The following is a 26,662-nucleotide window of genomic DNA, read 5'->3' on the forward strand; positions in this document are numbered from 1 at the left end:
TATATATATTATTATGCTAATTAATATCATTTTCTGACGAGTGAAATTATTCTAAAGCCCCGACCGGGGTCGAAGTAAAATGCAATACAATAGGTGATTAATCTCTAACTTCATATAAAACACTTTTACAGCTTAAAAAGTATTTTAAGCTCTTGACATCGGTATTATTGTCTTGGTGACCAGCAAAACCAAGAGGCCCTTTATCACATTCACTACAAACCAACAATCTTTCAATTTTGAATTCAATTGGTTCTGAATCTTGGCTATCTTTTATTATAGGCTGTTTCAAATCATTGGCTGGTTTTGATACTCCAATATTATCAAAATCCCAAACGTCATTCACTTTGTAAAATTGTATATTACCGTTGGTTGGAGTGGGAACAGCATGATTATCTTTTATTTGAAGCATATCCGGAGAATTCTGGATTAAAATTTCAGTACCTCGAACGGTAGCGAGTGGTATAACTCTAGCATGGCACATTTCAAATGGACACCTAATAATGATGTCTCCACCATAGTGGTCATATTCGATTTCGTGATATTCTTTATATTCCATATTCAAATAGCTTCTGGATCAAAGGGAAGAGATGAGCAGGGAATAAGTAGTTTTAATTAATGGAAAAAAAGACCAACTAAACCGGAAAATCCAAGTAGCAATAAAAAAAAGGGCTTTAAAATCACTTTTTGCAGAATTACCAACTAATCACTTTCTTATAGGAATTCAATGGGAAATCCTTACTATTTATAATATACCGGTAGTTTTTTCTAGACGAAGGAGCCATCATATACCAATATATGTCTTAAGAATACAGTACTTTGGGCTGTTGGTCCAGTTCTACGCGACAAAAGTTTCAAATTCTTTCTGTTGCCAGTTTTAAAGTGACAAAAATTGAAAAATTTTAGACAACTAACATAAGTTTAATTGATCTACCTAGTTTGAATAATAGTAAATCGTATCTTGCATGTCATCTTATTGTATTAGGTGATGTGATTTCCGAGGAAATTGCAGGAAATGGCTTCGGGAATAGAGCAAAAAGTTTTTGTTAACCTAATAACCTATTAAAGATGGATTATTACAAATAAATGGAATTAATAATTGTTAGGTCGAATTGTCGAAAATAAAGGCTAAGAAATATGCCGAGTAAATCATATAAAAGTATTGAGTTTATATAAATAGAAATATTTAAGAGGAAATGTAATTAACTTATTAGTTGACAATCATCGGAAATCCAGTAATTTGTCCGCTTCACAAAGAAAATAAATTTGCATCACAAATGGGAGGATTTGGTTTTTGAATCTTCTTCAATTGTCTCAATGGCCAACGAAGCCAAGTATGGATATAAGCTAGCATACCCACTAGCATTATCAGAACTAGCATTACCTTTAGAAACTCTCATTGCAATACCTTGGGATATAACACATAATCTTAGTAAACCAAATACAAACCCAACATTCCAAGTATCCTGGGGGTTGTTTTTTGGGTTCAGTTCCTGCCAATTATGTTGTAATTTTTGTTGATATAAATCTAGTTTTTCATATAATTGATTAATTGAATCAGGAATTTCTCTACCTAAATTAGTTTTATCGGGTTTATATAAGAGTAGGTTTAACTTGTTTGGTAATTGATATGGTTGCAAGAAATTTGCTAAATCAAATAAAGGATGTCCAAAAGTACAGAGTTCCCAATCAAGTACCGAAATAATTTTAGGAGAATTATGATCAAAAATAACATTGTCAATTTTACAATCACCATGGATTAAAGTTGGTTTTGTTGGATCTTCAGGAGAGTTTTTCAATAACCATTCACATATTTGTGCAAAATGAGGTATTGGTTTAACAACTTTAGACTGTAATGAAGCAACCGAGGTTAAAGTTCGAACTTGACGTTGAAAATAAGTGGATTTCGATGGTTTCGATAATTTTTCAGGTTGAAATTGAGGAAAATGTGATGCTGGTAAATTCTCAATCAAAATCTTGGTGTTCAAAGAATGAATAGCAGTAATAGTCTCCATTATTGAATCCCAATATTTAGATTTTTCTTCACTTGGAATTCCTGGTAATCCGGGATTAACAATCTGTCTACCATCAATATATTCCATCAAATAAAACACGTAGTCAATAACACCTTCATCTTCACAAAGCAAATAAACTTTGGGGACCGGGACTTTTTTATCAGTCGTCTCATTACATATACTAATACCATTCAAGATAAAGAATTCCCGTTCAATTGCATGTGCTGATTTTGACACCAACTTATTATTTGGTGAGGGTTTACGTCTCAACACAAACTTTGTATCACTGCTTGTATCACGAATGAAATAAGTTGGATTTGACTGACCAAATTTAAATTGTTGAACCTCAAGAGTACTTGGATTGATCTTAGGAAGTGGATTATGTCCCTTTGTAGTCTGATTCAATTCAACATTCTCTTGAAATTTCTCAAGAAACTTCTTCAAGTTCTCTTCATTTATTGGACTTCTAACTTTCCCAATCCCTAACTGTGACATTTTGATAATGGAAATTTCCAATTCTTCGGCTTGACAGGATGTGAAATCCTTTATATACTTTTTCGCTTTACCCCACCAAAACCAACCTCGGAAAAAGTAGCACCCGTGCACCACCAACGCCTAACCTACATCATCATATAGCTATATGTATGTATATATATTAAAAAGGTGGCAAAAAAAGAGTCATAAACACGTTATTTAATATTCAAAGAGTAGTAGTTATAAATTCCCCTTTGACTGAATTCGACGGGCCAAACATTTTCCAAGACTTCGTTCTTCAAGTAAGTTTTCTTTTTAACTAAATTCAAATTATAATAACCAATCGAACAGTTAATTTTTCTTGAAGCATACTTTAAGAAATCAGGTTTAACGATTTTAGTTTCAATTTTGGCTCCAGTTTCCAAATCATAATAGACCAAGTTGGAAGTTGCTAAGCTTTTCCTATTCTTGGAATTACCAGAGATGATTGATTTATATTCTTCATTAGATTCATCTAATTTATAGATCCAAGCTCTTCTACCTTCATTATCGTAGAATTTCCATATTTGAGGAGGAGCTTGTTCAAGGAACGATTGTTGCAAAGGCTCTATTTTGATATAGTCACCGGTTGTTAATTCATATAAGGTTTTATAATCGAATTCCAAACTTTTCAAATTAAGATCAAAATTAGTTTTTAATAAATTAATTAGTTTCCAACGATTAATTTGTTTACAACCGGTGAAATCAAAATGTTTTAAAACAATGTTATCCTTTAAGAACTCATTCAAATCATTTACTTCAAGATTAGTGGAATGTGAAATTGTTAAACTTTCTAATAAGGGGAATCTGGATTTTATGATATGTAAAATTCGATTATTAATTGGTAACCCACCAATATTTAAATATTTTAAATTTGAAGCCTTTAAATGTTTCAAAGTGTATAATAGATAAACATCAGTAAGAGGACTGACAACATTCAGATCAATTTGTAAATTTAACCATTGTAGAGAATCATTTGAAACTGCAGGATGATTTGTTAAAAAATTGATTAAATCTTTAGTAGTCAACTTTGAGCAACGAGCTAATGATAAATGGGTTAAACGACATTCATAAGGAACTTTTTCCAAAAGGATAGTTGAAGTTATTGAAGTGTGAGTTAAATCTAATCGGCGTAAATTTTTAAAGCTAGGTAAAATTTTTGAAAAAACTGAAGCAGGTAAGTTTGAACAATCATGGAATGAGATTTTGAATAAATTTGATAAGCTAGTTGGGTTCTTATTAATATTATTGATGATTTGATTTTCATCATCGCTCATTAATTCATCTTGATCGATTTGATTTTCATCTTGATCATCAAGTTGTAATTCAATAAAAGCATTAGCAAATTTTTCACTACTTGCACCACAGAAATCAAGAGATTGAATCTTGGGTAAATTTTTAAATAACATATTTAAAACATTTATATCCATATCATCTTGAATATTTTCACTTGCCAAAAATTCAATCAAGTTAGGGGTTAATGATAATGCTTTTGTAATTGTATTGGAAGTAACCATTTGAATCTCCTGATTCATACGACCGGTTCTACCAAGACCAATTGAAGTGAAAGTTTGCCAATCCATGAATTCAACATAATTCCCCAATTCCGGTTGAGAATTTAAATTATTCAAAAATTTATCAAATGAATGCGGTCTATTAAAGATGGCATATTTATATAAAAACCGAAGTGATAATTGATTGACAGTTTTGGATAAAAGTGGAACGGTTTTAGAAAATTTTTCTAAACTCGAATTAATAGAATTCGTATTATCATCATAATAAACAATCTCAATAATTTTATATAAAATTTCAATAGGTAAAGAAAGTAATGGACTAAAGTTCTCACCAGAATGCTTATGATCTATATCATTGGAGTTAGTCAAGGTGGAATTCAATGAATTTAGCGTAGATGCTTGAGAATCATTGGATGTTATTGGTGAAAGAAAGAATGATGACGGTTGATTAGAATAATGATGACGATAGTGATTATGATTGGTAGGAGTGAATCCAAATTGCTCAGGAGATGCACTAGATGACGATAAAGAACTTCTCAGATAAGTTTGACCCATGGATTCCAAATTAGAAGAAGGATTCTCGTTAAAATTAGTCCGATGAGCAATGGGGATTGGAATTGGTATTGAAGCCGGTGTTGATTGAGTATACGAAAAATGTTCCAGATAATGATGATGATTAGGAACTAATTCAATAGTGGATGCTGACGTATTGGAGGAGTTAGTCAAAGGGGAAGAAGATGTAGAATTACTGCTGACATGGTACCAATCCTGGTTCACAGTATTCATGAGATGGCTTTTTTTATATAACGAACCACAGATGAGACTAACAAAACAAAAAAAAAAAAGCGACTCCAACTAAAGGATTATCAAAAATCACTCTATAACAAGATTAGTATCTCTTTATTGGTTTGAAGTAAGAGAAGTCAAGATGGAAGCACAAGAAAGTACAAGAAAGTACAAGAGGTTGTGGATGTATTATACAAATATACCCGGAGTACTTGTGGGGGTACTAATTAATAAATAAAGCTAATAAAGTTAGGAAAGTAAGTAAAATAAGCAATGATATTACAATATAACAAATAAAACCACTAGATCAAAAGTTGTTTCCAAAATATCAAGTAGGAAATGTGGTGATCTTTATAATTATAGGTTCAAATTTGTTACTCCATCTTTATTGTCCATCTTGGTCTACATACACGGCAATTTTCCAAAATTTTCACCGCTAGCCATATTTCCCTAAAAACTTTAAATGCCCACACCCACTCAGGGTGGTGCAATGGTTACTAACAGCCTGACTCTGAAACACCGCCAGGAGTTGTGTTGTACTTACTATCATTGTTGTTGTTGGTGTAGTAGTAGTTGTTTTGTACTAGCCGATAGTCGGATTCTCACTGTTTGGGTATGGTAGACCTCTGACTCGCCACAGATATCTCGCTCCATGGTTATCTCTGGTTATCTTTGCTTATCGGGCTCTGGTGTGTCTATCTCTGCGATTGTACTGCGATCATTCACAAACCCTGAGATGGTTGACTTCCCCGGATGCCCTGTTGCATTGGTACCCGTTGATTCACCGAAGAAACAAGACTCTCGGGTCCGAAATCAACACGCCCGTACACCCCAAATAATCCAGGCTCCCCGTCCCCTCCTCGTCTTCAACCTAGGGAAGCAGCACTGAATCCCGGCACCAGGTGTTCCACGAGAATACGGCCGATCTGGAGCACCGATGGCATGGCTTAATATCAAAGCTAGAGAGTCGGAGTAAGGGAATCAACCGATAGACAAAGGTTTTGACAGCTTCGCACCGGAGCATTTTTTTTTTCAGCTTTTAACAACTTCTTCCTCCTTTAACTACAACTTTAAGTATCAATTGCCATGTCAGTGTACGAATCAGACGATGATTCGGTTTCCGAGTTCGAAAGATTGGAGTCGACTCTTCCAGACCATTTGAAAAGATCAGCCAGCTCTTTGTTGGAAGCAATTTCCAATACAAACCTCAATTCGTCCCCATCAACTACCCCTGCCCCAAGAGAGAACCATTTCCAGTCATCATGGTTGGATTCTGGGATTCCATCTTCTCGTACTCCTTCACGCCACCACCATCACCATCACCAGCATCATAAAAAAACCCAACACAACCAGCTTATCCAGAAGTTGTCGAGATCAGAGAATGGACGTGAGTCATCACCAATTCCGTTACCCCGGCCTAAATTCAATGAAGAGATTCATAAACCGGCAATGAATACCAAACAATCTTCAACTGGGGTCTTATGGGTAACCGAACGCGCCAACGAGTATGGGTTTGATAATGGGAACCCTGAATGGGCCAATTTAGGTCAAGGTGCTCCAGAACACGGTGACACTGTTCCAGGATCATTTAAAAGACCTACGTCAATTCCAATTCCGGACCATTCTAAAGAGTATGCCCCTACTGCAGGAATCAAAGAATTACGTGAAGCTGTTGCTAATTATTATAATGAAACTTATCGTCAAGATCAGCCTTCTAAATATACTTATAAGAATGTGTGTATCGTTCCTGGAGGTAGAGCTGGTTTAACTCGTATTGCTTCAATTATCAGTGATTGTTATCTTTCCTTTTTCTTACCGGATTATACTGCTTATGCCGAAATGCTATCATTATTTAAAAATTTTTCGCCAATTCCAGTTCCATTGAATGAAGTTGATAACTATGAAATTCATTTAGAAATTATTAAAAATGAATTAATTAGAGGAGTTTCTGCATTATTAACTTCAAATCCCCGTAATCCAACTGGTAAATGTATGAAGCCTCGTCAATTAGAAAAATTACATCGTTTATGTAGAGAACGTTGTTTGCTTATTATGGATGAATTTTACTCTCACTATTATTATGATGATAACTGCTCAGGCTCTTCAATCAGTTCAGCAAAATACGTTCAAGATGTTAATAAGGACCCGGTGCTTATATTAAATGGGTTAACCAAAGCCTTTAGATTACCAGGTTGGAGAATCTGCTGGATCTTGGGTCCGGAAGACTATATCAATGCTTTAAGCAGTGCTGGTTCCTTTTTAGATGGTGGTTCAAACTCTCCTTTCCAATACGCTGCAATTGATTTCTTAAAACCTCCTAAAGTTAGAGAAGAAATGATGGCTTTACAAGCCCACTTCAAAATGAAAAGAGATTATATAATTGAAAGATTATCTAAAATGGGATTTGATTTCTCAAATGGCAAAATTCCAAATTCAACTTTTTATCTTTGGTTAAACTTATCTCATTTACCTGCTAAATTAAGTAATTGTTTAGGCTTTTTCCACGAATGTTTACACGAGAAAGTTATTGTGGTTCCTGGTTTCTTCTTCTTAATCAACCCACAAAACTTATCTAGCTTAGAAGACGTTATTTGGTATAATTACGTTAGAATCAGTTATGGTCCCGAATTACACCAGTTAGTTAAAGGTATGGACGGTATCGAACGTATCTTATACCGTTTTGGCTGTTTGCCTTATGACTTACCATCTTCTTCTACTTAACCACCCCCCTTATTTATTGTGATAATAAGAATATTGTACAAAACATATGTATTATGGAAATTCGTAGAATCATTTTTTTGTTAGCGTAGATTCCATAACCGATTAAAAAGTGAGACAATAGCAAAATTGAAAAGTGAGACACCCCCAACTTACTTTACTCCTTTTTCTCTTGAAGTATACTATCATCCCCAATCTTTATAAGTGTGTTCTATGGATTCAATGTCGTTGTCTTTGGAGTCCTTGCTGACGCTGGCATCAGCTGTAGTGACCCTGGAAACAGCTCTGATCTCCTCATTATCCGCTAGCTTGAGTCCCTCGTTGATTTTACCGCCGGCGAGAGATTCTTCCTCTTCTATATCCATAGTGACCGCTACATTATGGTTCTGGCTGTGGATATTTTTCAAGGTAATGAACTATGTGGTGGTAATTGTTCCAACTATAATATTGAACTTACTTTCGATCAATTATCAGGTTACGTTATCGCTTTCTCTGATATTGGTTACTTTATCAATCATGTTGGGCATATCCTTTATCATTGTTCGTTATCGTTATTTGACAGGCTATTCAAAAGACACCCAACCGGGGATCAAGTCCAAAAAGCATAAAGATATCGATATTGTAAATGACATGACCAATAAAAAGCATCGTGGGGAAAATAAATCTACTTCCAATTACTTGGATGAATTTTTAAGTGCAATCAAAGTGTTTGGTTATTTGGAAAGACCAGTTTTCCATGAACTAACTAAAAATATGACCACTCAAAAGCTATCATGTGATGAAATATTGTATCTTGATGAAAAATTGGGATTTTCCATTGTAGTTGACGGTACTCTTCAAGTTTATACAAAAATCAATGACTCGTTTGCTAATTCACTGGAGAATAGCCCAAGGGATTTGGAAAGTGACGATGAAATTGACTATGAAAAGGGAGATATTCTAAGAATTGGTGATCAAAGATATCAGCTATTGAATGAAGTTAAAAGTGGATCTCCACTTTCTTCTTTGATTAATACCCTCGACCTTTTCAAACCTTTATATTCTAAGGTTCAACATTCTAATACTAATTTATCAAGTATCGCTGGCAGCACTGGGGTTAGTGTTGAAAACTTTCAAAATTACGATTTGACTCAAAAGCTGAATGGACAAAATAACACCAAAGCTTCCTTTCATATTAACCCTTTACAAAATAATAGCCCGAATGATAGTGGTATTTCTCCTCTTGATTATCCACGCCCTTCTTATCCCAAAAACCAGTCACCTTTACCTGAACAATACTTAGAATCTTTACCAAATTCTCCAATTCCTTCGAGTACTCCAACTCCAATGGATACTAATGTTTTACAGCCAGAGCCCAGACGTCCAGATCAGAGTCCTACAAGCCATACTATTAGAGGCTCTCCGAGTGGAATACCTCCTTCGCCACCTCATGAATCTCAGTGGAAATCATCTAGCTATTGCTACCCAGATATTATTGCCAGACCAAAGCCTTTGTCAAAATCTGATGATAAGAAAAAAAGTCATGCTAATACAAGTGCTACAATTGCCATTATTCCATATCTGGCATTTCAAAGAGTCCAGTCAAAATATCCAAAAGCAACCTCTCATATTGTTACCATGGTTTTAACTAGATTATACAAGGTCACTATGAATACCATTCACAATTATCTTGGCTTGACTAGCCAGATTCTCGATAGTGAGATTAAACTTAACAATTCAGAGGAGGATACAAAATTACCAAGCTATTTACATGAAGGTGTCATTGAAAGATTTTATGGCAAACCTGATGATAAATCAAAAGACAGCCAATCTAATAATACAAAATCAAATGAAAATGGAGATAAAATCGAAAAGAGACCACCATTTTTAACTAAGGGTACAGTGAATAATAGTTCAAGACATTCGGCAAAAAAATCGTCTTCCAGATACGTTGTTTTAGATTCAAGATCAAAATCGTCCCACCCTGGGGACTTATTATCATCCGTTCCATTATCTAGACGATCTGATTACTATCAGTCCCACGCAACTGCAGTTCACCCCGATCCATCTGAAGAGTCCAATGACAAATTGAACTCTCAAAGTTCATCTAATACATCTACCCGTCCTCACCCTTCTCATTCTAGCAAGCCTTCAAGTACAACTGTGAAACTGCATATCCCTACTCCGTTAAAGAGGGACCATGGAAAAGTCGAAGACATAAGGGAACTTGAATTCTCAGGTGATCGTGAAGAAACCGAAGAAACTTCTTTGCGAATTGCAATTGTTGAAAATGTGTTCAAATTAATTGGTATTGATGAAAATAATGTCTTGATTAACAATGAGCCATTAAACGGGAGTATGTCTTCTTCCGTAAACTCATCTGTTGTTGGGTTATCGAGTTTGATGAATGGAAATAGTGTTTCACAAGTCAACCTTTTGAACGGAAATCTGAATAACAGATTGGAACACAGTATTTACGATACGGTACTTGGGAGGAATAGGCTCGACTCTCTTCACAGCTTGAACTCTAGAAGTGATAGTCCAATTCCCACTAAAGTTTATAATACTATAAGCCAATCTCAATTGAAGAATCAAAATGTTGGCGATTCAAGTATCATTAATAATCTAGTAAATGGTCAGGGTTTAAAAAATAAAGCAGGCTCCCATTCATCTGATTTGAATTTTAATGATATCAAGAATGAATTCGGTAAATATCTCGAAGTCAAGTACATCCAACCTAATAAGACAATCGTTGAACAAGGCTCGTTTAACTCAGGATTATACTACGTTATTGATGGATCCTTGGATGTTTATTATAAATCAAATTCAACGGATACAGAAGCGCCCTCATCATTCAAAAAGCTTTACAGCGTTCAACCCGGTGGATTGGCTGGATACATTAGCTCAATTGTTGGTTTTAGGTCATTAGTTTCTATTAGGACGCTCAAGGATAAAGGATGTATCGTTGCTCACATTTCCAAGTCCGACTTTTCAAAATTATCTGATAAATACTATTTCTTACAATTGCCTGTTGCCTCCAAATTGAAATCATTGTTGTCAAAAGAAATTTTGATAATTGATTATGCCTTAGAATGGTGCCATATTCCTGCTGGGGATGTACTTTGCTCTCAAGGTGATGTTGCTAATGGTTTCCATATAGTTTTAAGTGGTAGGTTTAGGGTTATCAAAAATAATAATCCTCGTAAAAGTGAGGTTCATTTGAATGGTTCTACTGCGGACATTCATAATTACAATGATAACCTAATAGATGAAACTACTAATAATAGACATAACTCAAATCATAATCAATTATCATCAGAAGATTATGAAGTATTGGGTGAGTACGGACATGGTGAATCTATCGGTGAAGTTGAAGTTTTGACGGCATCTCGCAGAACGAATTCTCTTATTGCAGTAAGGGACTCTGAAACTGCTAGAATTCCAAGAACTTTATTTGAGATGCTATCCTTGAAAAATCCTTCAATAATGGTTAAAGTTTCCAGAATTGTTGCCAGCAGAATGGTACAGCAATCTGGTAATAAGCATCCCCACAATCAATATATGAATACTTCTGTTGCTCCAATACCTACGTCAACAACCCCATATATTAGTAACGATTACAAAACAATCACCATTCTTCCTTCAGTTAGTGGGTTACCCGTGAGGGAATTTGCAGACAAATTGGTAAGTGCCTTAAAATCAATTGGTCGTAATGTTATTGCTCTAGACCAAGCATCTACCTTGACTCATCTTGGTCGCCATGCGTTTGATGAAAGATTAGCTCAATTGAAACTTTCAGGTTATTTCGCATACTTAGAGGAAGAGTATGAAACGATTGTTTATGTATGTGACACCCCCATAAAATCAAATTGGACATCTACTTGTATATCTCAAGGTGATTGTATTTTATTATTAGCCGATGCAGAAGATGATGATGTCGCAATCAATGCTGGTGACTATGAAAGATTACTCATAAAATTGAAAACTACTGCAAGAACTGATTTATGTTTGATCCATCCTGACAAATATGTCGTTCCTGGATCAACTAGTATATGGTTGAAAAACAGAATTTGGGTTCAAGGACACCATCATATTCAAATGGAATTGAATAGAGATAAAAATAGACAACAGAATAAGAAAAAGCCAAATATCATAAGTGATTTAGCTGCAAAAATTAGCAGCAAAACCAATCCTAACATCAAGATTAAATTTGAAAATGTCAAATCAAAAGCCATGTCTTCATTGGTCAAATTGAATTCTCGTCTCAACAGAACGGAAAACATGGCATATAAATCGGTTCAATCTCATAAGAACGATTTCTTAAGATTAGCTAGAATACTTTCTAATGAAGCCGTCGGATTGGTTTTGGGTGGCGGTGGTTCCCGTGGTATATCTCATGTCGGTGTTGTCATGGCCCTTGAAAAGCACGGTATTCCTATTGATTTAATTGGGGGTACCTCAATAGGATCTTTTGTTGGTGGATTATATGCAATGGATTATAATATTGTTTCTATATACGGTAGAGCCAAAAAGTTTGCAAAACGTGTTTCGTCATTATGGAGATCTATTTTTGATTTAACTTATCCAGTTACCTCATATATCACAGGGTATGAATTCAATAGGGGTATATGGAAATTATTTGGTTTTGCAGAAATTGAAGATTTTTGGATCAAATACTTTTGTAACTCTACTAATATCACCAACTCTACTATGGATATCCATGAATCCGGATATGCATGGCGATTCATAAGAGCTTCAATGTCATTGGCAGGTTTATTACCCCCAATTGCATTCAATGGATGTATGTTACTAGACGGTGGCTATCTAGATAATTTGCCTGTCATGGAAATGAAGAAGAAAGGTGCAAAATATATTATTGCAGTTGATGTTGGTTCAGCCGATGATAGGACCCCAATGAATTATGGTGACACATTATCTGGTTTCTGGGTATTATTCAATAGGTGGAATCCATTTTCGAAACATCCAAATGTACCAAATATGATGGACATTCAATTGAGATTAGCATATGTTGCAAGTGTTAATGCATTAGAGATGGCTAAAAAAACACCAGGAGTCATATACTTGAGACCTCCAATTGATGATTATGCAACATTAGACTTTGCAAAATTTGATGAAATTCATCATGTTGGTTTAGCATATGCGGATAGCTTACTTAGCAACTGGGAACAGAATGGCCGTCTCCCTCAAATCGCAGGTATGATAGACAAGTCCAAGATAAGAAGTGGTGATGTTCCTAGATCACTTTACAGAAGAAATTCAATTTAATCTCTTTCATCTTATAAACTTTATCATCTAGCCTTTATTTCATAAACTTCTTATATAATATTTATTCAAAGCATGTATATATGCTCAAAATAGACAGCCTCAACTGGTAGTTTTGAAGTTTTGTAAAAAATCGAGCGAAAAATATCATCTCTGCGCTAAAAACTTATGATCAAAAAGTTTCAACAAGTGATTAGGAACAAAGAATTGATATAGACCTATTCGCTCAATTCGAAGATATGCTCAGAGGCTTGGCTAAAAGGACTGAACGTATTCGACTAGTGGTACCCCTAAAATCTCGAGCATATAATGTTGGTGCAGGTACAATACGAAACAGAACCTTTCCAAAAGCCGATCATAATGATGGTCTATCCATAAAATTAGAGTACGATCCCACTAATAACAAGAATAGCTTTGTTGATTTAGGGATCTTACCTTTCTTCCAACAAAAGCTCAATAATTTTCTATTAAAAAGTAATACGGTTGACAATGTCCTCCCAACTAGAGATCAAAGGTCGATATTGGCAACCTTGAACTCAAACCACAGTCTTATATTTAGGGGCTCATCGGGTTCCGGAAAGTCTCTCTCCATTATGTTGTTTGCATTACAAGTAGCTTTGTCGAAAATCCCTCGATTTGGTGCTCTAGAAAACCGGGCGACCTCAATAGATAGTGTTATTGTGGTTGCTACAGATGAATTGATAAAAAGATACCATTATTATGTTGAAAACTTAGCTTTAGGTCTTCCAGTGAATTGCTGTCCTCATAAATTAAAGTATCAAACTGATAACGATCAACAAAATTACGAAGTTGTTCGGAGACCACTATTAGTAGAATTTGCATTTTCAGATGGAAAATCACTCCAGATCAGTTCTGGGCCCCAATCTAACGATATACCCCCTCAAGTATTAGTGACAACACCAGATAGATTAGAAAAGATGATTTTCGAGAACGAAAAGAGCTTTTCACAACAATTTACTGATTGTAAATTCTTAGCTGTGGACGATTTTGATATTCAATTAAGCAGCTCACAAATCCATGCTTCCAAAACAATCAGTGTTGTTGGCGAAAAGAAGAAGTACATAACCAAGATAGAACGATGTACTAAGGAAATCCAAAACTTACACTTTGATACATTTTCAGCGGATCTACTTAAGAGATTGAAAGATACCGAGAGAAGATTTTTCAATGGAAATTTTGATCAAAAAAAAGCCATAGAAGACATAGCCGGAAAGAACAGTTCACCTAGCGGGAGTGGTTTCGATCATGCAAGCTTTGTGTATCTGCAAGAAAAGTTGAACTCTCAACTCATCGACCGTAAAGTAATTCCACAGTATAAGAATAAATCTATAGAGGAAACCCCGAATCTGTCTTTGTTGAAGCTCCTAGTTAAGGAAAAGAAAAAGCATTTCTATAAGCAAATCCAGTTTTGTTTCATAACTCAACCCGAACCACCCTACCATCGATTGGCTTATCAACTATCACTTCAAAAGCATGAGTCCCCTATATATGAGAGTATTTACCGCCAGACTGAACAAATTAGGTCCAATGTCGACTCTAAAATCCGTCGTGACCTAACTAAGTATATAATTGAAAAATCTACGAATAAGATAAATGCTGACTATCAGACATCAATCATTGAAAAGATGATACGCTTCAAGGATTCCCAGTGGTTATTTTCAAACCAAGAAAGGAGGTTGTTATCAATTGGCTCTTACAACCTTATGAGTAGTATCAAAGGTGATTTTGACCCTTCAAAAATTGAAAAGATAAATCTTTCTTTTGTGGAAGCATTAATAGATAAAAATACAGTTGATCTAGTGAACTTTGATGTTACTAAATTCTCACCAGAGAAAATTGATTCTTTGAACTTAATGAAGAAAATTGTGGAGGTGAACGGTCTAAAAAATTTAGAGAAAAAGTCATTGAAGACCAGGCTATCGTATTACAAACTGTTGCTTAAGGCAGGTGATACGGGAAAGCTTGAAAGTAACTCACTATCTCGAATAATCAGTAAAGGAATAAAGGCATTCAGACAAAACCAAAACAATAAGCCTATCTTGATAGTCTTACCTCCAAGCTTTGAATTGCTCGACTTGTGCAAGAGCCTTGAAGCTTCAACGAAAGAAAAGTTTTCAACTCTCTCAACAACGGAACTAGAAACATTCTTTCAAAAACAGACAACTGGAGCAAATCCTTGTAACATTATCATACACCCACATCAGCTTGTTGGACAGGACTTCAAAGACATGTCGAACCTATTCATAACTGGAATAGAATGCTTAATTCCACAGTTAGCATTTGTTCCTATTACCTCAAAATCTATCGACAATATAATAAGCGATGTTTCTGGTGTAAAGAATCCTCAAATGGACTTATTCAACTTATACATCAACAAGGTCCTTTCATTCTCATCAGCAGAAACAAAGAAGAATATGGTGGTGTTTTTGAATAATTATAAAATAGCTGGCCAGACAAATCCTATGATGAAAGAAGATTTAGAAAAACTTACTCGTCTTATGCTCTTTAATGATTTGAATGATATTGTAAATATAAAACCCCTATTGAGGCTTCCTAAAACTCATTTTTTAAACTATTAGAACGTGAATTAGGACTACCCAATATTCATCCTTGTATATAAAAACTCATACTATTGTATATTAGTTACATAACGTTTATCATTTCCAAATATATAATCCTTTCAAGCATAAATTAAGCCTTAGTATCAGAATATAATTTCTTCTCCCCCAATTCCATCGACAAGATGGGACGCGACTCATCTTCATATGAAATGCTAGCAAGCTCTTCAGCAGTTATCAAATATTTATAAAATTCTTGAACTTTATGATGGGTTGTTACTTTCTCCTTTCTGAAATTTAAAACTTGAAGACCGTCTCGCGAAACTGCTCTCGATAAAGCGACATAAGCTTGTCCATTCTCAAAAACTCTTGATAAGTCGACCTTTGCCTTTGACAATGTCTGACCTTGAGCTTTATGAATTGACAAAGCCCATGCTAACATTAAAGGCAATTGGGTACGACTTACTAGAACCTGTTTCGTTTTGTCATCTTCGATAGTCCATGTTTCAGGTTCTACTAAAACATCTCTTGTATTAACACCATCAGGAAGTAAAAATTTGATAAGCGGTAATTTTTCACCAGTAGAGGATTGTCGAAGCATATTTAAAAGTTCCATTTTTCTTTGGGAATTTTGCAAGAACAATTCTTCCTCGCTATCTGTATCGAAAGACTTATTTTCGTAACTCAGAAGGAATTCAAAAACAGAATCCAATCTAGTTTTTGGTTTAGTTTTCTCGGTCTCTTCATCTCCTTCTTCAGATTTCTGTTTCAGCTCATGAGACTCTTGAATTTTGTCTTTGATTTCGTTTATAGTGAGATCTGGATATTCCTCAAAAGCAGAATGACACATGTAAGTATCCCTATCGATAAAATCAACAACTTGTCCCAAGGAACCATTCACTAAAGTTTCATCGAAGTTTTTAATACACATAACTTGAGCACCTTTTTTCAAAAACAATCTTTGTGGGGCTAGAAAGTTATTCAAAAAAATTTGTCGAATGTTGGGTGCCAATGATCCACCATCTATTGAGTTAAAACACCGAGTTTGACCATCAAGTTGGTTAAGTTTTCTTTTATTTGCATCATCAACTTCAGTCCTTGTAGCAAAAAGCTGAGTTGGAACAATCCCAGCAGGGCAAATTAAAGGACGGCTCAATCTTTGAAATTCCACCTCAGTTCGACGACTGACAATACCAGTACGCATAGAATTCAACATATCAATGAAAACTTGATCACCTTTCTGACGGAATACTTCTTTCAAAATGATTGATGCTTTAATTGTTTTATTCCAAGACTCAGATTCAAAAGCAAATAAAGCATTATCTTCCACTTCTTCACCATTTTCTAAAGTCTTTGGCTTACTGACGGGTGGTAATTGATAAAAATCTCCACATGCAATTATCTGAATTCCACCAAAAGGTTTTTGAGAATGGCGTATTTTTTTAGCAATTTGATCTAACTTGTCTAAAAGCCTACCATCGATCATTGAAATTTCGTCTATAATCAAAACTTTTGTATTCACCCACTTCCTTATTGCTTTCTTATTTTTTCTGACCTTCTTAATGAGATCTTCCACCTTTCCATCACCCAAACCAATTCCTGCAAAACTATGAAGTGTTACACCCCCGATATTACATGCAGCTAAACCGGTCGATGCAGTAACAGCAACATGATCTGGGTCATATTTACTTTTCAACGATTTAATAATAGATCTTAACAATACAGATTTACCAGTACCAGCTGAACCTGTAAAGAAAAGCGATTGTCCCCTTTTTGCTAATTGCAAGACATATTCTTGTTCACTAGAGAGAACGATTGGCTTTACATTTTTTAGGTCTTTTGTAGATGAAATGCTTGGTTTAATCTCTGTATTCTCTTGAACCGACATTGGTTTTTGAGTTGCTAATTGAATAGTAGGGTATATATCTTTGAGCTTAGGGTTGGCAGATGTGGTGAACCCACGAGATTGCATAAGGTTTACCGGTTTAACTTTCTTGACTGGCGATACAAAATTATTAGACTTTATCGGAGAAAACTTTCGTTTGTTCGTATCATTTGGAGACGAAGTGATTGGCTTTATTGGAGAGGATTTTTGGGAAGTCAGAGGCTCGAAATTACGAGGTGCACCACCAAGTTGCATTAGTTGGTGAACAGAAAAGCCCTGAGGCTTTATAGGTGAATTGGTAATGGAAGGAGGACGAATCGAGTCATGTGTCGGCGATTGATGTGTAGAGGAAGGGTTCCTTATATATGCTTGTGGAGAATCATGTTGTTCAGGAGCTGCAACATTAGCAACTGGCCGAAGAAGAGACGGCTGCGTTATGAATGCATCTTTCAACAGTAGGCTCTTATCATGCTCTGATTCTTTAATTTTCATTAACGATGATGGCTGTAAATTAGATTCTTGGGCGGTTTCTTTTTTCAAAGCGGAAGGTAGCACAAGACCCTCTAAATCAGCAGGATCAAACAAATCAGAATCGTCTTGTTCGTTGGATGAGTAGTCGGACTTGGAGTTATCTGAAAACGACGACGAAAAATCTATATCTTTAATTAAATCAAGCGCATTTGTGCTTGTACTAGTCGAATGCTTGTGGTCTGCCACATAATTACTTCTGTTGCCAATATGTGGTTCGTGTTGTGACATGTTCCGGATGGAATCAGCCTGTTTCCTAAATCTTGAAGTTAATAAAGTAGCAGTTCTTTTAGAATTCCAAGTTTTTAGTATATTCAGCGGCTGATGGATTGGTTTCTTGCAAATGTACATAAATTTAACAAACAAAGGTTCTTAAATCTAAAAGATTTATCATAAATTTTCAAAGGTCGGCTTTTGAATCCGCTCGTATGAACACAGTAACGCTCTATCAAATACTATGTTTATTGATAAATAGCATAAACAATTAAGCTGAATAGAAAGATTTGAAGGTTTATACGCGCGCGTAATGAAAATTTCAAAAAAAAAAAAAAGAATCAAAAGAAAAAAGTGTACGGATCTTCAAACCACGAAAGCAAAATCATTCAATACATTTTTAAGATCACAGTACTTTAAATACCATAGAACCAACAGTTTCATCCAAATGAATTCGTCAAGAAGTTTAGAAGAAGGAGAAAGTGGTGGATTTGATGCAAAGATATTTCTTTCTGCTGCGCGGTTGTTGACTTTAAACCAGAAGACTGCTTCGGTTGGATTGAAAGAAGCCTTCGATGTGATTGGAAATGCTGTCAATCACCATTCCAAGCTTCAATTCACCAATATCAGGAATATACTCGGCCTCTTGTTACTTTACTCATCTCCAGCATCAGTTCCGATTGAAGATATTGCATTTGTATGTAAACGATTCGTTCAGGCATCGTTTGGAGAGGCCAACTTGGCTCTCGTCGGCGAGGACTTGGAAGAAGTTTCCAATTGGCTTACAGACAAAGCCAATTCGAGTGACGATATTTTGCTAGGAAGTGATGATTCGGAGCTGATTATAAGTACAGCCCGGAATTTGGTTGTTGATATTCAGTTTGAAAATCAAGCGTACGATTTCCTGTTGGACTCAACCGCTTCTCAAGAAGAGATATTATACCGTTTCACGGTGTCCAAGACGATAAATCTTTCCAACTACTTCCTAGACATAAGCAGATTCAATGAATTGTTTGAGTTGTCAAAAGGATATCCCCCATTTGAAAAATGGTATACCGGAATAGTAAAACCTTTTACGTATTATTGGTCAAACTATGGAAGTATTTCTGGAGCTGATTCAATCCGATTTAACCAGTTTGTACGTATCAATTCACTCAGTGGAAAATTTGATGTGTTGATTAGCCCAATTAATGAAGAAAGCTCCAACGAACACTTGTCTGTTAACAAGTGGATGAAAAATGTGATTTTGCCGTTAATTAGCCATTACGAGAGTGATTTCAGACCTCTTTTGCCTTGGTTATTTGATGAAAATCGTTTTGAAGCAATGTTAGCCTCTCAGAAATATAAATTGTGGTATGAAGCTATTAGTTCTATCATTGAGTTTAAACAAGATGGAATCACGTCTTTTCCACCTGGATCTTATAATGAAGTTATTAAATATTTTTTAGCAAGCTGTTACTATTATGCTATTTTCCATGAGGATTCCAGTAACGTCTCTTCCATTGAGATGTTGAAAATTTACGACTATATAAGAGATACCCTCAACGTCCTATCATTAAGCTTGGGCCCAGGGAAAATACTATCGAACGTTGATTTTGACCCTGAGAAATTTGGGTCTGATTGCTCTTCACTTTTGGTCTTTATAGATAAAAATCATGAACTTAGCTCATTGTATCAACCAAACTCAGATGCGGTTACTACTCTTCAAGACACTTTAGAAACTTGTGAAAAGCTCTATTCTATAAATAAACTCACTATTTCACAGTTTTTAAAGTTGAGATACTCGAGAGCTTTAGACTACTCATCCAAGGAGAAAGAAATTACAATTATAATGCATGGGCTCAATGAAACTAATTACCAACAACTTTTATCTTCGGCACGTTTGTTTTCCAAGGCTTTTATTGCAATTGACCCAGAACATGAATCCCAGATCAACAGATTAATTGTTGAAAGATTTTTGTTTTTCAATTTATTTGATATTGTTGAAGAATTTTATAAAGAGGATGAGTTTAAATTAACCGCTGACACCTACTTCCAATTAGCAAACAAAAAATTTTGGGACTCTTTTAACCAGGCATCAAATTTAAATGATAAAATAGGAAAATTGAATTTAGCTTCAAAATGTGTTCGATTATTTGATTTGTTATCTTCGAATCCTGAATTGTCAGAGGAAAATAGGGGCTCAATCATAAAGACTAAGCATTTACTTAAAGTGATTAACAACATCAAGAACTTTAAAATCGTAGTCGAAAGAGGGAAGCATTTCACTCCATATCAATTAATCACTCAATTTGGTCTTGTTGATTCTAAAGAAACGGACGGGAAGAACAGTCCAATAAACTTGATTACAACCATCCTTGAAAACAACCCGAAGTCTTATCTAGCATACGAAAAACTTTATAAAATATTTGTTGACTTTCTCATATTCTTAGATGATTCTGGATCTGACATTAGTATGACATATTTACCAAAGATAAAATCTGCATGCATTGAATCAGCATTAATCGACACCAATTTCGACTTTGCTTACAAAAATAGTATAGAATTACTAACCCATTATTCGGATAAAAATGGAAATGAGTTAAATTCTCTATGGCTCACATTCTATCAAGTCGGTAAGTTCATTTCTCCTGAATGGTTTGGTGACTATGATACTTCGATAAATAATGAAAAGATCTCCATTTTAACAAAGCAGAGAGAAGTGCTTGCCTTGGCCTTGAAGCTCATAAAACCTAACGAATCCAGCATCGATAATAGTAAGCTTTTACTAACGCAATGGGAAAACATTAACCAAGAGATTGAAAACTGGTATGCAAGTTTACAAACTAGATCTCAGTCAAACACCCATTCAACTACAAGAACTGATCAGGTTAAGGAGAATTTGGGTGCCTTGACCAATGACTTAATCAGTGACGCAACCAACACCACCAACCAAGCAAGTGAAAAGTTATCAAATCTTTTCGTATCCGGTCTCGGCTGGGCTATTGGTGCAAATCCAGAGTAATCAATGTATAAGTAATGTACTATAGTAAGTACGTGAGCTGTAGAAATATGAGCGAGGCTAAAAGAGAAAAAAAAAAAAAAAGAGAAAAACAAAGTCGAGAGATACAAGGCCTTCAGGTATTTGAGAGACATTTACTAAAACCAAGAATGTCATTAATAACGAGGAAACAGCAAGAGATCATAGATGAGGCGATTTCCAGCTATATCAAGAACTATGATAAGGTGGCACAACAATACTCGAAATTAAGACAAGAAATTTATGAGACATCTAATGCTATACTTGAACTGGTTGAAAAAGAGGAAAAAGTTTCAGAAACAGATAAAATCAGGCTAGAAAAGCTTACATATGAATATAATAAGGTCGCTGAGATATACAGTTTGCACATCAACCGTTTGGGTCATAATATAGAGATTAATAGAAGCATCAAACCGCAATACCTTGGAGATCTCGAGTCTCAGTATGATAAATTGAGTGAGAGAAAGGGTCAATTGAAATCAAGCATATCAGATTTCAAGGATAATAAGAAACCATTGATTGATGATATGAATGCGTTATTGACGAATTTCCAAACTGAAGTGGTCAGCAAACGTGCCAGAGCAAAAATTATTAATAAGGCAAACGATCAGGAATATAGTAATACCAGTAGAAGGATAAATCCAGAATCTTCAGTGTTCACTCATCAAGAATTAAAAGATCTTTTCACCGATATAGACTCTAAATTGAGACAATTGAAGACTGTTGATGAAGTTGGTGAAGAAGGTACTACCACAGCAAATCATTCGATAAATATAATTAATTACTTAGATGAGCATATCAAGAACGAAAGAGCTTATATAAGACTTGACTCTGACAAGATTTTATACGATATATCGAAGGCCAGACCCATTGATGCTGGTAATTCTTCTACGGTTGTTGATGAGTATGATAAGTCAATTGAAAATTTAACCATAAATATAAAGGATTTGATTGAGCATGGTGCAGAAGCTAAAGAAAGATGGAGTTTGAACGCTAAGAAAATTGAATTAATGAAACAAGTACTACAAAGTTTTGATGATTCCATGGAAATCGACAATTAGTTATATAACTTTTTATCATTCTTTTCGTTTATTAATATTTTTTTATAGTCTTGTTTGGAAATGATTGAATCATTATCTTATAATTAATAATATACAATGTAGCTATCCTAGGAGGACAATAAGCAAGCCTGAAAAGACAATTTTCTTTAGATAACCATTGATCTAGTCCTAAAATACAAATTTCGTTAATTGTTTGGTTGAAAAAGAAAAAACACACAGAACAATCATCTATTCTCCAATCGGATTGATAAGGATTACCGAATCTCCTCTAACAAAGACCATCTCAGTCTTCTTGATTATTGGAGCAGAAGAGTCTTCGTTAAATATGTATTCTTGTGCATCACTTAATACCATATTGCAGTGGGAATCGTAACCTTGTAATTTACCTTTTATTTCACGAGCTCCTCTTAATTTGACAAGCACTAATTCATCAAGTTGGAAACGAATTAGGTCAAGAGGCTCTTGCTGCTGCAGCTCAGTTTGGACAGATGACATATCTTTTGGTTATGGTTATCAAGACTCGTTAGTCAATAGTTGAAGTTGGAATTAACTTTCGAGTTAATGAAGAGGAAAAAAGTACGAAATGTCGCGAGTGAAAAATCAAATGTCGCGCGACATTTGTTTTGAAAAACTTTTCAAAGATTTTTTGATTTTTTTGATTTTTTTTTTTAATTCTTTTAACGATCAACTGTTCTGACTTGAAAATTGAATAGTCAAATCCTTTTGTTCTACCATGAGTATACGCATACCCGTCAGATTTCTTAGAACATCGTCCAGAAGTTTAGCCAGAAGCAAGCCTTTGGCCTTCACTAATTTAAAGAATATAAAGTTAAGAGAACCAATTGTTCCAACTCATCAAAATTTCGATGTTTCACCAGATCATCCCTTATGGGCATTCTTTGCCGATGGAAACGAATCTACCGCCGCTTTCCGCGAAAGTGAAGATCTTGATACCAGTTCCCGTGCCTGGTCCTTCCCAGAGTTACGTCGTAAAAGTTTTGAAGACTTACATAAAATATGGTATTTAACCTTGAAAGAACGTAATATTTTAGCTAGAGAACATAAAGTGGCTTCATACTATTCATATCCAAAGTTAGATACCTATGATGACGTTGATAATAAGTTGAAATTGACCCAAAAAAGAATTAAACAAGTTTTATTAGAAAGACAGGTTGCAAATGAAAGAGCACAAACTTTAACCGAAGAACAAGAATCTTACTTGAATGAATTCAAACAAAACTACATTGAAGCTGGTGAAGCCGATATCATTTCCTGGAATGAAAAATTAATCAGATTACAATATGCATTTTTTGGAATTGAACCTCAATTACAAGATTACGACTTGGCTCAAGATATAAACCTTACTTTCATTAAAGGTTTGGACTTTGTTGCGGACTTAAAGGTCAGCAGACATTTGGCTTCAAATCCAGATTCTATCAGCTTGCCATTAAACGGTGTTATTGAACAATTGCCATTCTTACTTCGTAGTACTGAAGATGCCGTCAATGAAGTTAATGCTTTAAGAGAAGCCGGCCACTCCCTTAAATTAGACAAGATCGATGTTCTTCCATTCTTAAGAAATGCTCTCGAAAAAGCCATTGCTGAAGAAGCAGCTGAAGCTGAGGAAGATGCTTAGTCTTTTTAAATCTTTAATCGGGTTTTCCCTATTTTGTACTTTATTTCATACTCGTGTACATAGCTTTGAATCTCTCAATTCTAGACGTAATTTGCAATTATATTCATAACCTTCACGTAAGCAATGTTTGGTTAAACTACCCAATTTCTAACTATTGAAATCTGTATGGTTGTATGGTGTTTGCGACATTTTCATTGGTTGTCCTAAAGATTTCCATTTTTCTCACTGGTAAAAATTCTGAAAAGTCTAATAGAATAAGAGTATTACACTAGAAACTATCCAGATCATTCAATTTAAAGGCCACAATGGGAGGTAGAATACATGGGTTTTTAGGTGGTGTCTTATTGACTTCTGCTTTCACCTATTATACTGGACAATATTTTCAAAAAAATCAACAAGTTATATCTCACCATTTGAAAACTTCCAATAACATTATCAATAATAGAATTTTGTCTGACAAAGATATTTCCACAGAGATTGTGCCGGTAGACAGTCGTATAAACTATACATCTCGTCCTAACATTGCCGAAACATCAAAAGATATTTGGAACGATGAGATCATCAAGATGGTTAACTGGATATATAGTATCAATTGGTACCAATGGATGATTGATGCCGATAAAACTGTCCACAATTTAAAGGATAAGGTTTCTACAGCAGAAAAGAAATAGACGTCTTTATGTAATTTAATATAATGAATTATTCGAATTGAATATATTGTGTAAGAAGAAGGGAAAACAAAAGAAAATAACACATGAAAAGAATATAAAATTAAGTATCAAAACATTTGAAGAAAAGTTTAATATCAAACCAACCTAATCGATTTTATCTGAGCTGTCTAAAGAACGAGTATCGAACTTATTTTTACTTGAACTATTATCATGATTTGCTCTTTTTTGGAAATACTTGATGATATCTCTATACACCACCCAATTAGCCAATGGAGCGATAATCAGAAAGATAAAACTCACAGTTATTTGAAAGACAGACCAAGATCTTGGTAAGACTCCTAATACTGAACATCCTAATAGCCAACCAATGAAATCAGTAGTAATTGTATCATAGCCTTTACTCAAACTGTCAATAATCATATCAGCACATTTACTGGAAGGAATTGGACTACTTGGGCCTTCGATTTGTTTTGTAATCTCCGGTTTGGTCTTTTGTTCTTCAAGGAACCCATCACTTGCAAAATTACCAGGAAAGACACAAGATACACGATAATTGTATGGTCCTAATTCTTGACGTAAGACCACTGAAAGGGATGAAATAGCAGCTTTTAATGGAGCATACTGAGCATAACCAATAAATGGATAAAAGGCAACAACTGATGAAAAAAGGACCACATGTCTCAGCTTATGTTCATTGAACTTAAGATCTTGGTGAATGGCCAAGGTTTGTTTGAATCCAGAGTGAACCACATTGAGTGCAGTCTTGTAATTAAGATCAATCCCACTAGCTAAATCGGCCCCTGTAAGATCATTAAATAGCTTTGGGATTGAGCTACCGGCACAGCAAAATATATAATCAGGATCTTGTTGGCGATCAATAGTAATTGTCTTCCATAAATCAGCACATTGATCATAATCAGAGACATCACAGGCAACGTATGATACAACAGGGGAATTACTATCATTTATAGAAGCAGAACGTTCAATTTCTTCAGCTTGATTTATAAGTTTCTCTTCAGTTCTTGCAACTAAGATAACTGAGCATCTTAAATGATATAGTTTCAAAGCAAGATCAGCACCAACTCCTTGAGAAGCACCAATGACCAAGGCAGTCTTACCTCCAGGCATGAAATTTGATTTGGAGAACCACATTATAGATTAAAAGCTAATATAAATAAGATGAATAAGATAATAAGCCCATATTAGATCCATGTATATTCGCACCTCCCACGGATTAATTTTTTTTTTTCGAAAATCATCCTTAAAGGATTGTTATACGATTCATAGTGAAAGTAGAATACTTCATCTATGATGAATCTACATTGAAGACAGGTTGTTTTCAAGTGTTATAAGTTATGTGTGAATCTATTTGCAGAAAATTAAGCTATATACAATGAGGTGCAACCAATTATGAAGATTCTGGCTTTTCTTCAGTTGGTTGAGTCTTATTAGGTCTAGGAATAACATTGAATTTCTTAGAAACAGTGAGTTGTCCAGTGTATGCCCCACCGTAATATTCAAGATTATGAGGAAGGTTTTCTAAATTCTTTTTAGATTCTTCATTTGTTATTTCACCAGAGACTGGATCATAATGGAAAAACTTTTCTTTTGCAGTTTCAACAGCACTACGGAATTTATCTTCACCATCTTCACGGAGTTGAGTTAATTTCTTAATGTTGACTTTGGTAAGATCATCAACAGGTAATCCTTGTAATTCTAATCTTGCGACAACTTTGGCGATATACCAGAATCTAATTTCAAATTCGGAATCCACGAGCTCCAACACCGACATTGGTGCCTTATCATCACCCAATCTTGGTTCTAATTTAATAATACGAGTGAATCCGTGTTTTCTTTCTGGGTATCTTTTGGAAAGTTCTTCAATCACTCTTGGAGCGATTTGGTTTTTATCACCCGGTTGTAAGTAGTTCAAATTTTCATTTTGCTCTAATCTTTCTTTTAATGATAAATTTTGTTTTTGTAATTCTCTATCCTTCTGTAATGCATTTGATAAAAAACTTTCAATCTTTGCTTGTGCTCTTTTGGCTTTGGTTCTTCCGGTGACAATGTAGTCGTGCTTGATTAAGTTGGCGCACAAATTTTTATTTATCAGCTTGATATGACGCCCCACCTGGTATGGTTTCTTATGTAAAGTAGGCATGTTTAGGCTAGAAGATGTTCGAAACTGGACTACTTAAAGAAAGAAAACTGAAAAAGTTGAAATTTTTTTTTCAAAAATTCCTTCGACCGATCAAAATGTCGTTG

At 35.0% G+C, this 26,662-nt stretch overlaps 13 protein-coding genes across 13 annotated transcripts; 7 read left to right on the forward strand and 6 right to left on the reverse strand.

Annotated features, from left to right (window-relative positions):
* Window positions 1–19: 19 nt before the first annotated feature.
* HYPBUDRAFT_153070 (guanine nucleotide exchange factor) lies at window positions 20–676 on the reverse strand. The gene has a single exon (XM_020221354.1). It carries the CDS (start codon window positions 554–556, stop codon window positions 98–100), a length of 459 nt encoding a protein of 152 aa, XP_020076242.1. The 5' UTR covers window positions 557–676; the 3' UTR covers window positions 20–97.
* A 427-nt stretch (window positions 677–1,103) lies between these two features.
* On the reverse strand, window positions 1,104–2,768 carry HYPBUDRAFT_153071 (uncharacterized protein). The gene has a single exon (XM_020221355.1). The coding sequence runs from the start codon at window positions 2,505–2,507 to the stop codon at window positions 1,269–1,271; it is 1,239 nt and encodes a 412-aa protein (XP_020076243.1). The 5' UTR covers window positions 2,508–2,768; the 3' UTR covers window positions 1,104–1,268.
* Window positions 2,702–4,594, reverse strand: HYPBUDRAFT_148934 (uncharacterized protein; the record flags this gene model as incomplete). The annotated part of the gene is made up of 1 exon (XM_020220163.1): window positions 2,702–4,594. One exon carries the CDS (start codon window positions 4,592–4,594, stop codon window positions 2,702–2,704), a length of 1,893 nt encoding a protein of 630 aa, XP_020076244.1.
* A 1,317-nt stretch (window positions 4,595–5,911) lies between these two features.
* On the forward strand, window positions 5,912–7,546 carry HYPBUDRAFT_109418 (uncharacterized protein; the record flags this gene model as incomplete). Its single annotated transcript, XM_020218700.1, has 1 exon — window positions 5,912–7,546. One exon carries the CDS (start codon window positions 5,912–5,914, stop codon window positions 7,544–7,546), a length of 1,635 nt encoding a protein of 544 aa, XP_020076245.1.
* A 168-nt stretch (window positions 7,547–7,714) lies between these two features.
* Window positions 7,715–12,917, forward strand: HYPBUDRAFT_153073 (lysophospholipase). The gene has a single exon (XM_020221356.1). The coding sequence runs from the start codon at window positions 7,766–7,768 to the stop codon at window positions 12,806–12,808; it is 5,043 nt and encodes a 1,680-aa protein (XP_020076246.1). The 5' UTR covers window positions 7,715–7,765; the 3' UTR covers window positions 12,809–12,917.
* Window positions 12,918–13,044: 127 nt separating this feature from the next.
* Window positions 13,045–15,405, forward strand: HYPBUDRAFT_148937 (uncharacterized protein; the record flags this gene model as incomplete). The annotated part of the gene is made up of 1 exon (XM_020220164.1): window positions 13,045–15,405. The coding sequence occupies one exon, from the start codon at window positions 13,045–13,047 to the stop codon at window positions 15,403–15,405; it is 2,361 nt and encodes a 786-aa protein (XP_020076247.1).
* A 3,053-nt stretch (window positions 15,406–18,458) lies between these two features.
* HYPBUDRAFT_157271 (uncharacterized protein) lies at window positions 18,459–21,014 on the forward strand (the record flags this gene model as incomplete). The annotated part of the gene is made up of 1 exon (XM_020222280.1): window positions 18,459–21,014. One exon carries the CDS (start codon window positions 18,459–18,461, stop codon window positions 21,012–21,014), a length of 2,556 nt encoding a protein of 851 aa, XP_020076248.1.
* A 118-nt stretch (window positions 21,015–21,132) lies between these two features.
* Window positions 21,133–22,090, forward strand: HYPBUDRAFT_241220 (uncharacterized protein; the record flags this gene model as incomplete). Its single annotated transcript, XM_020223273.1, has 1 exon — window positions 21,133–22,090. Exon 1 carries the CDS (start codon window positions 21,161–21,163, stop codon window positions 22,088–22,090), a length of 930 nt encoding a protein of 309 aa, XP_020076249.1. The 5' UTR covers window positions 21,133–21,160.
* A 130-nt stretch (window positions 22,091–22,220) lies between these two features.
* SMX4 (U4/U6-U5 snRNP complex subunit) lies at window positions 22,221–22,608 on the reverse strand. The gene has a single exon (XM_020221357.1). It carries the CDS (start codon window positions 22,583–22,585, stop codon window positions 22,319–22,321), a length of 267 nt encoding a protein of 88 aa, XP_020076250.1. The 5' UTR covers window positions 22,586–22,608; the 3' UTR covers window positions 22,221–22,318.
* A 199-nt stretch (window positions 22,609–22,807) lies between these two features.
* On the forward strand, window positions 22,808–23,868 carry HYPBUDRAFT_153076 (mitochondrial 54S ribosomal protein uL29m). Its single transcript, XM_020221358.1, has one exon. It carries the CDS (start codon window positions 22,824–22,826, stop codon window positions 23,724–23,726), a length of 903 nt encoding a protein of 300 aa, XP_020076251.1. The 5' UTR covers window positions 22,808–22,823; the 3' UTR covers window positions 23,727–23,868.
* Window positions 23,869–24,012: 144 nt separating this feature from the next.
* HYPBUDRAFT_153077 (uncharacterized protein) lies at window positions 24,013–24,432 on the forward strand. The gene has a single exon (XM_020221359.1). It carries the CDS (start codon window positions 24,032–24,034, stop codon window positions 24,395–24,397), a length of 366 nt encoding a protein of 121 aa, XP_020076252.1. The 5' UTR covers window positions 24,013–24,031; the 3' UTR covers window positions 24,398–24,432.
* Window positions 24,433–24,531: 99 nt separating this feature from the next.
* On the reverse strand, window positions 24,532–25,576 carry KSR1 (3-dehydrosphinganine reductase; the record flags this gene model as incomplete). Its single annotated transcript, XM_020222553.1, has 2 exons — window positions 24,617–25,576; window positions 24,532–24,564 (listed from the first exon to the last, which is right to left on the reverse strand). Exons 1-2 carry the CDS (start codon window positions 25,547–25,549, stop codon window positions 24,532–24,534), a joined length of 966 nt encoding a protein of 321 aa, XP_020076253.1. The 5' UTR covers window positions 25,550–25,576.
* Window positions 25,577–25,805: 229 nt separating this feature from the next.
* Window positions 25,806–26,558, reverse strand: MRPL8 (mitochondrial 54S ribosomal protein bL17m; the record flags this gene model as incomplete). Its single annotated transcript, XM_020219721.1, has 1 exon — window positions 25,806–26,558. One exon carries the CDS (start codon window positions 26,556–26,558, stop codon window positions 25,806–25,808), a length of 753 nt encoding a protein of 250 aa, XP_020076254.1.
* Between the last annotated feature and the right edge of the window lie 104 nt (window positions 26,559–26,662).

Source organism: Hyphopichia burtonii, assembly GCF_001661395.1.
Source record: "Hyphopichia burtonii NRRL Y-1933 unplaced genomic scaffold HYPBUscaffold_4, whole genome shotgun sequence".
Classification (NCBI taxonomy): domain Eukaryota; kingdom Fungi; phylum Ascomycota; class Pichiomycetes; order Serinales; family Debaryomycetaceae; genus Hyphopichia; species Hyphopichia burtonii.

Coding starts and splice junctions, on each gene's coding strand:
- HYPBUDRAFT_153070 (XM_020221354.1), bottom strand. CDS start 556: ATGGAATATAAAGAATATCACGAAATCGAATATGACCACTATGGTGGA.
- HYPBUDRAFT_153071 (XM_020221355.1), bottom strand. CDS start 2,507: ATGTCACAGTTAGGGATTGGGAAAGTTAGAAGTCCAATAAATGAAGAG.
- HYPBUDRAFT_153073 (XM_020221356.1), top strand. CDS start 7,766: ATGTCGTTGTCTTTGGAGTCCTTGCTGACGCTGGCATCAGCTGTAGTG.
- SMX4 (XM_020221357.1), bottom strand. CDS start 22,585: ATGTCATCTGTCCAAACTGAGCTGCAGCAGCAAGAGCCTCTTGACCTA.
- HYPBUDRAFT_153076 (XM_020221358.1), top strand. CDS start 22,824: ATGAGTATACGCATACCCGTCAGATTTCTTAGAACATCGTCCAGAAGT.
- HYPBUDRAFT_153077 (XM_020221359.1), top strand. CDS start 24,032: ATGGGAGGTAGAATACATGGGTTTTTAGGTGGTGTCTTATTGACTTCT.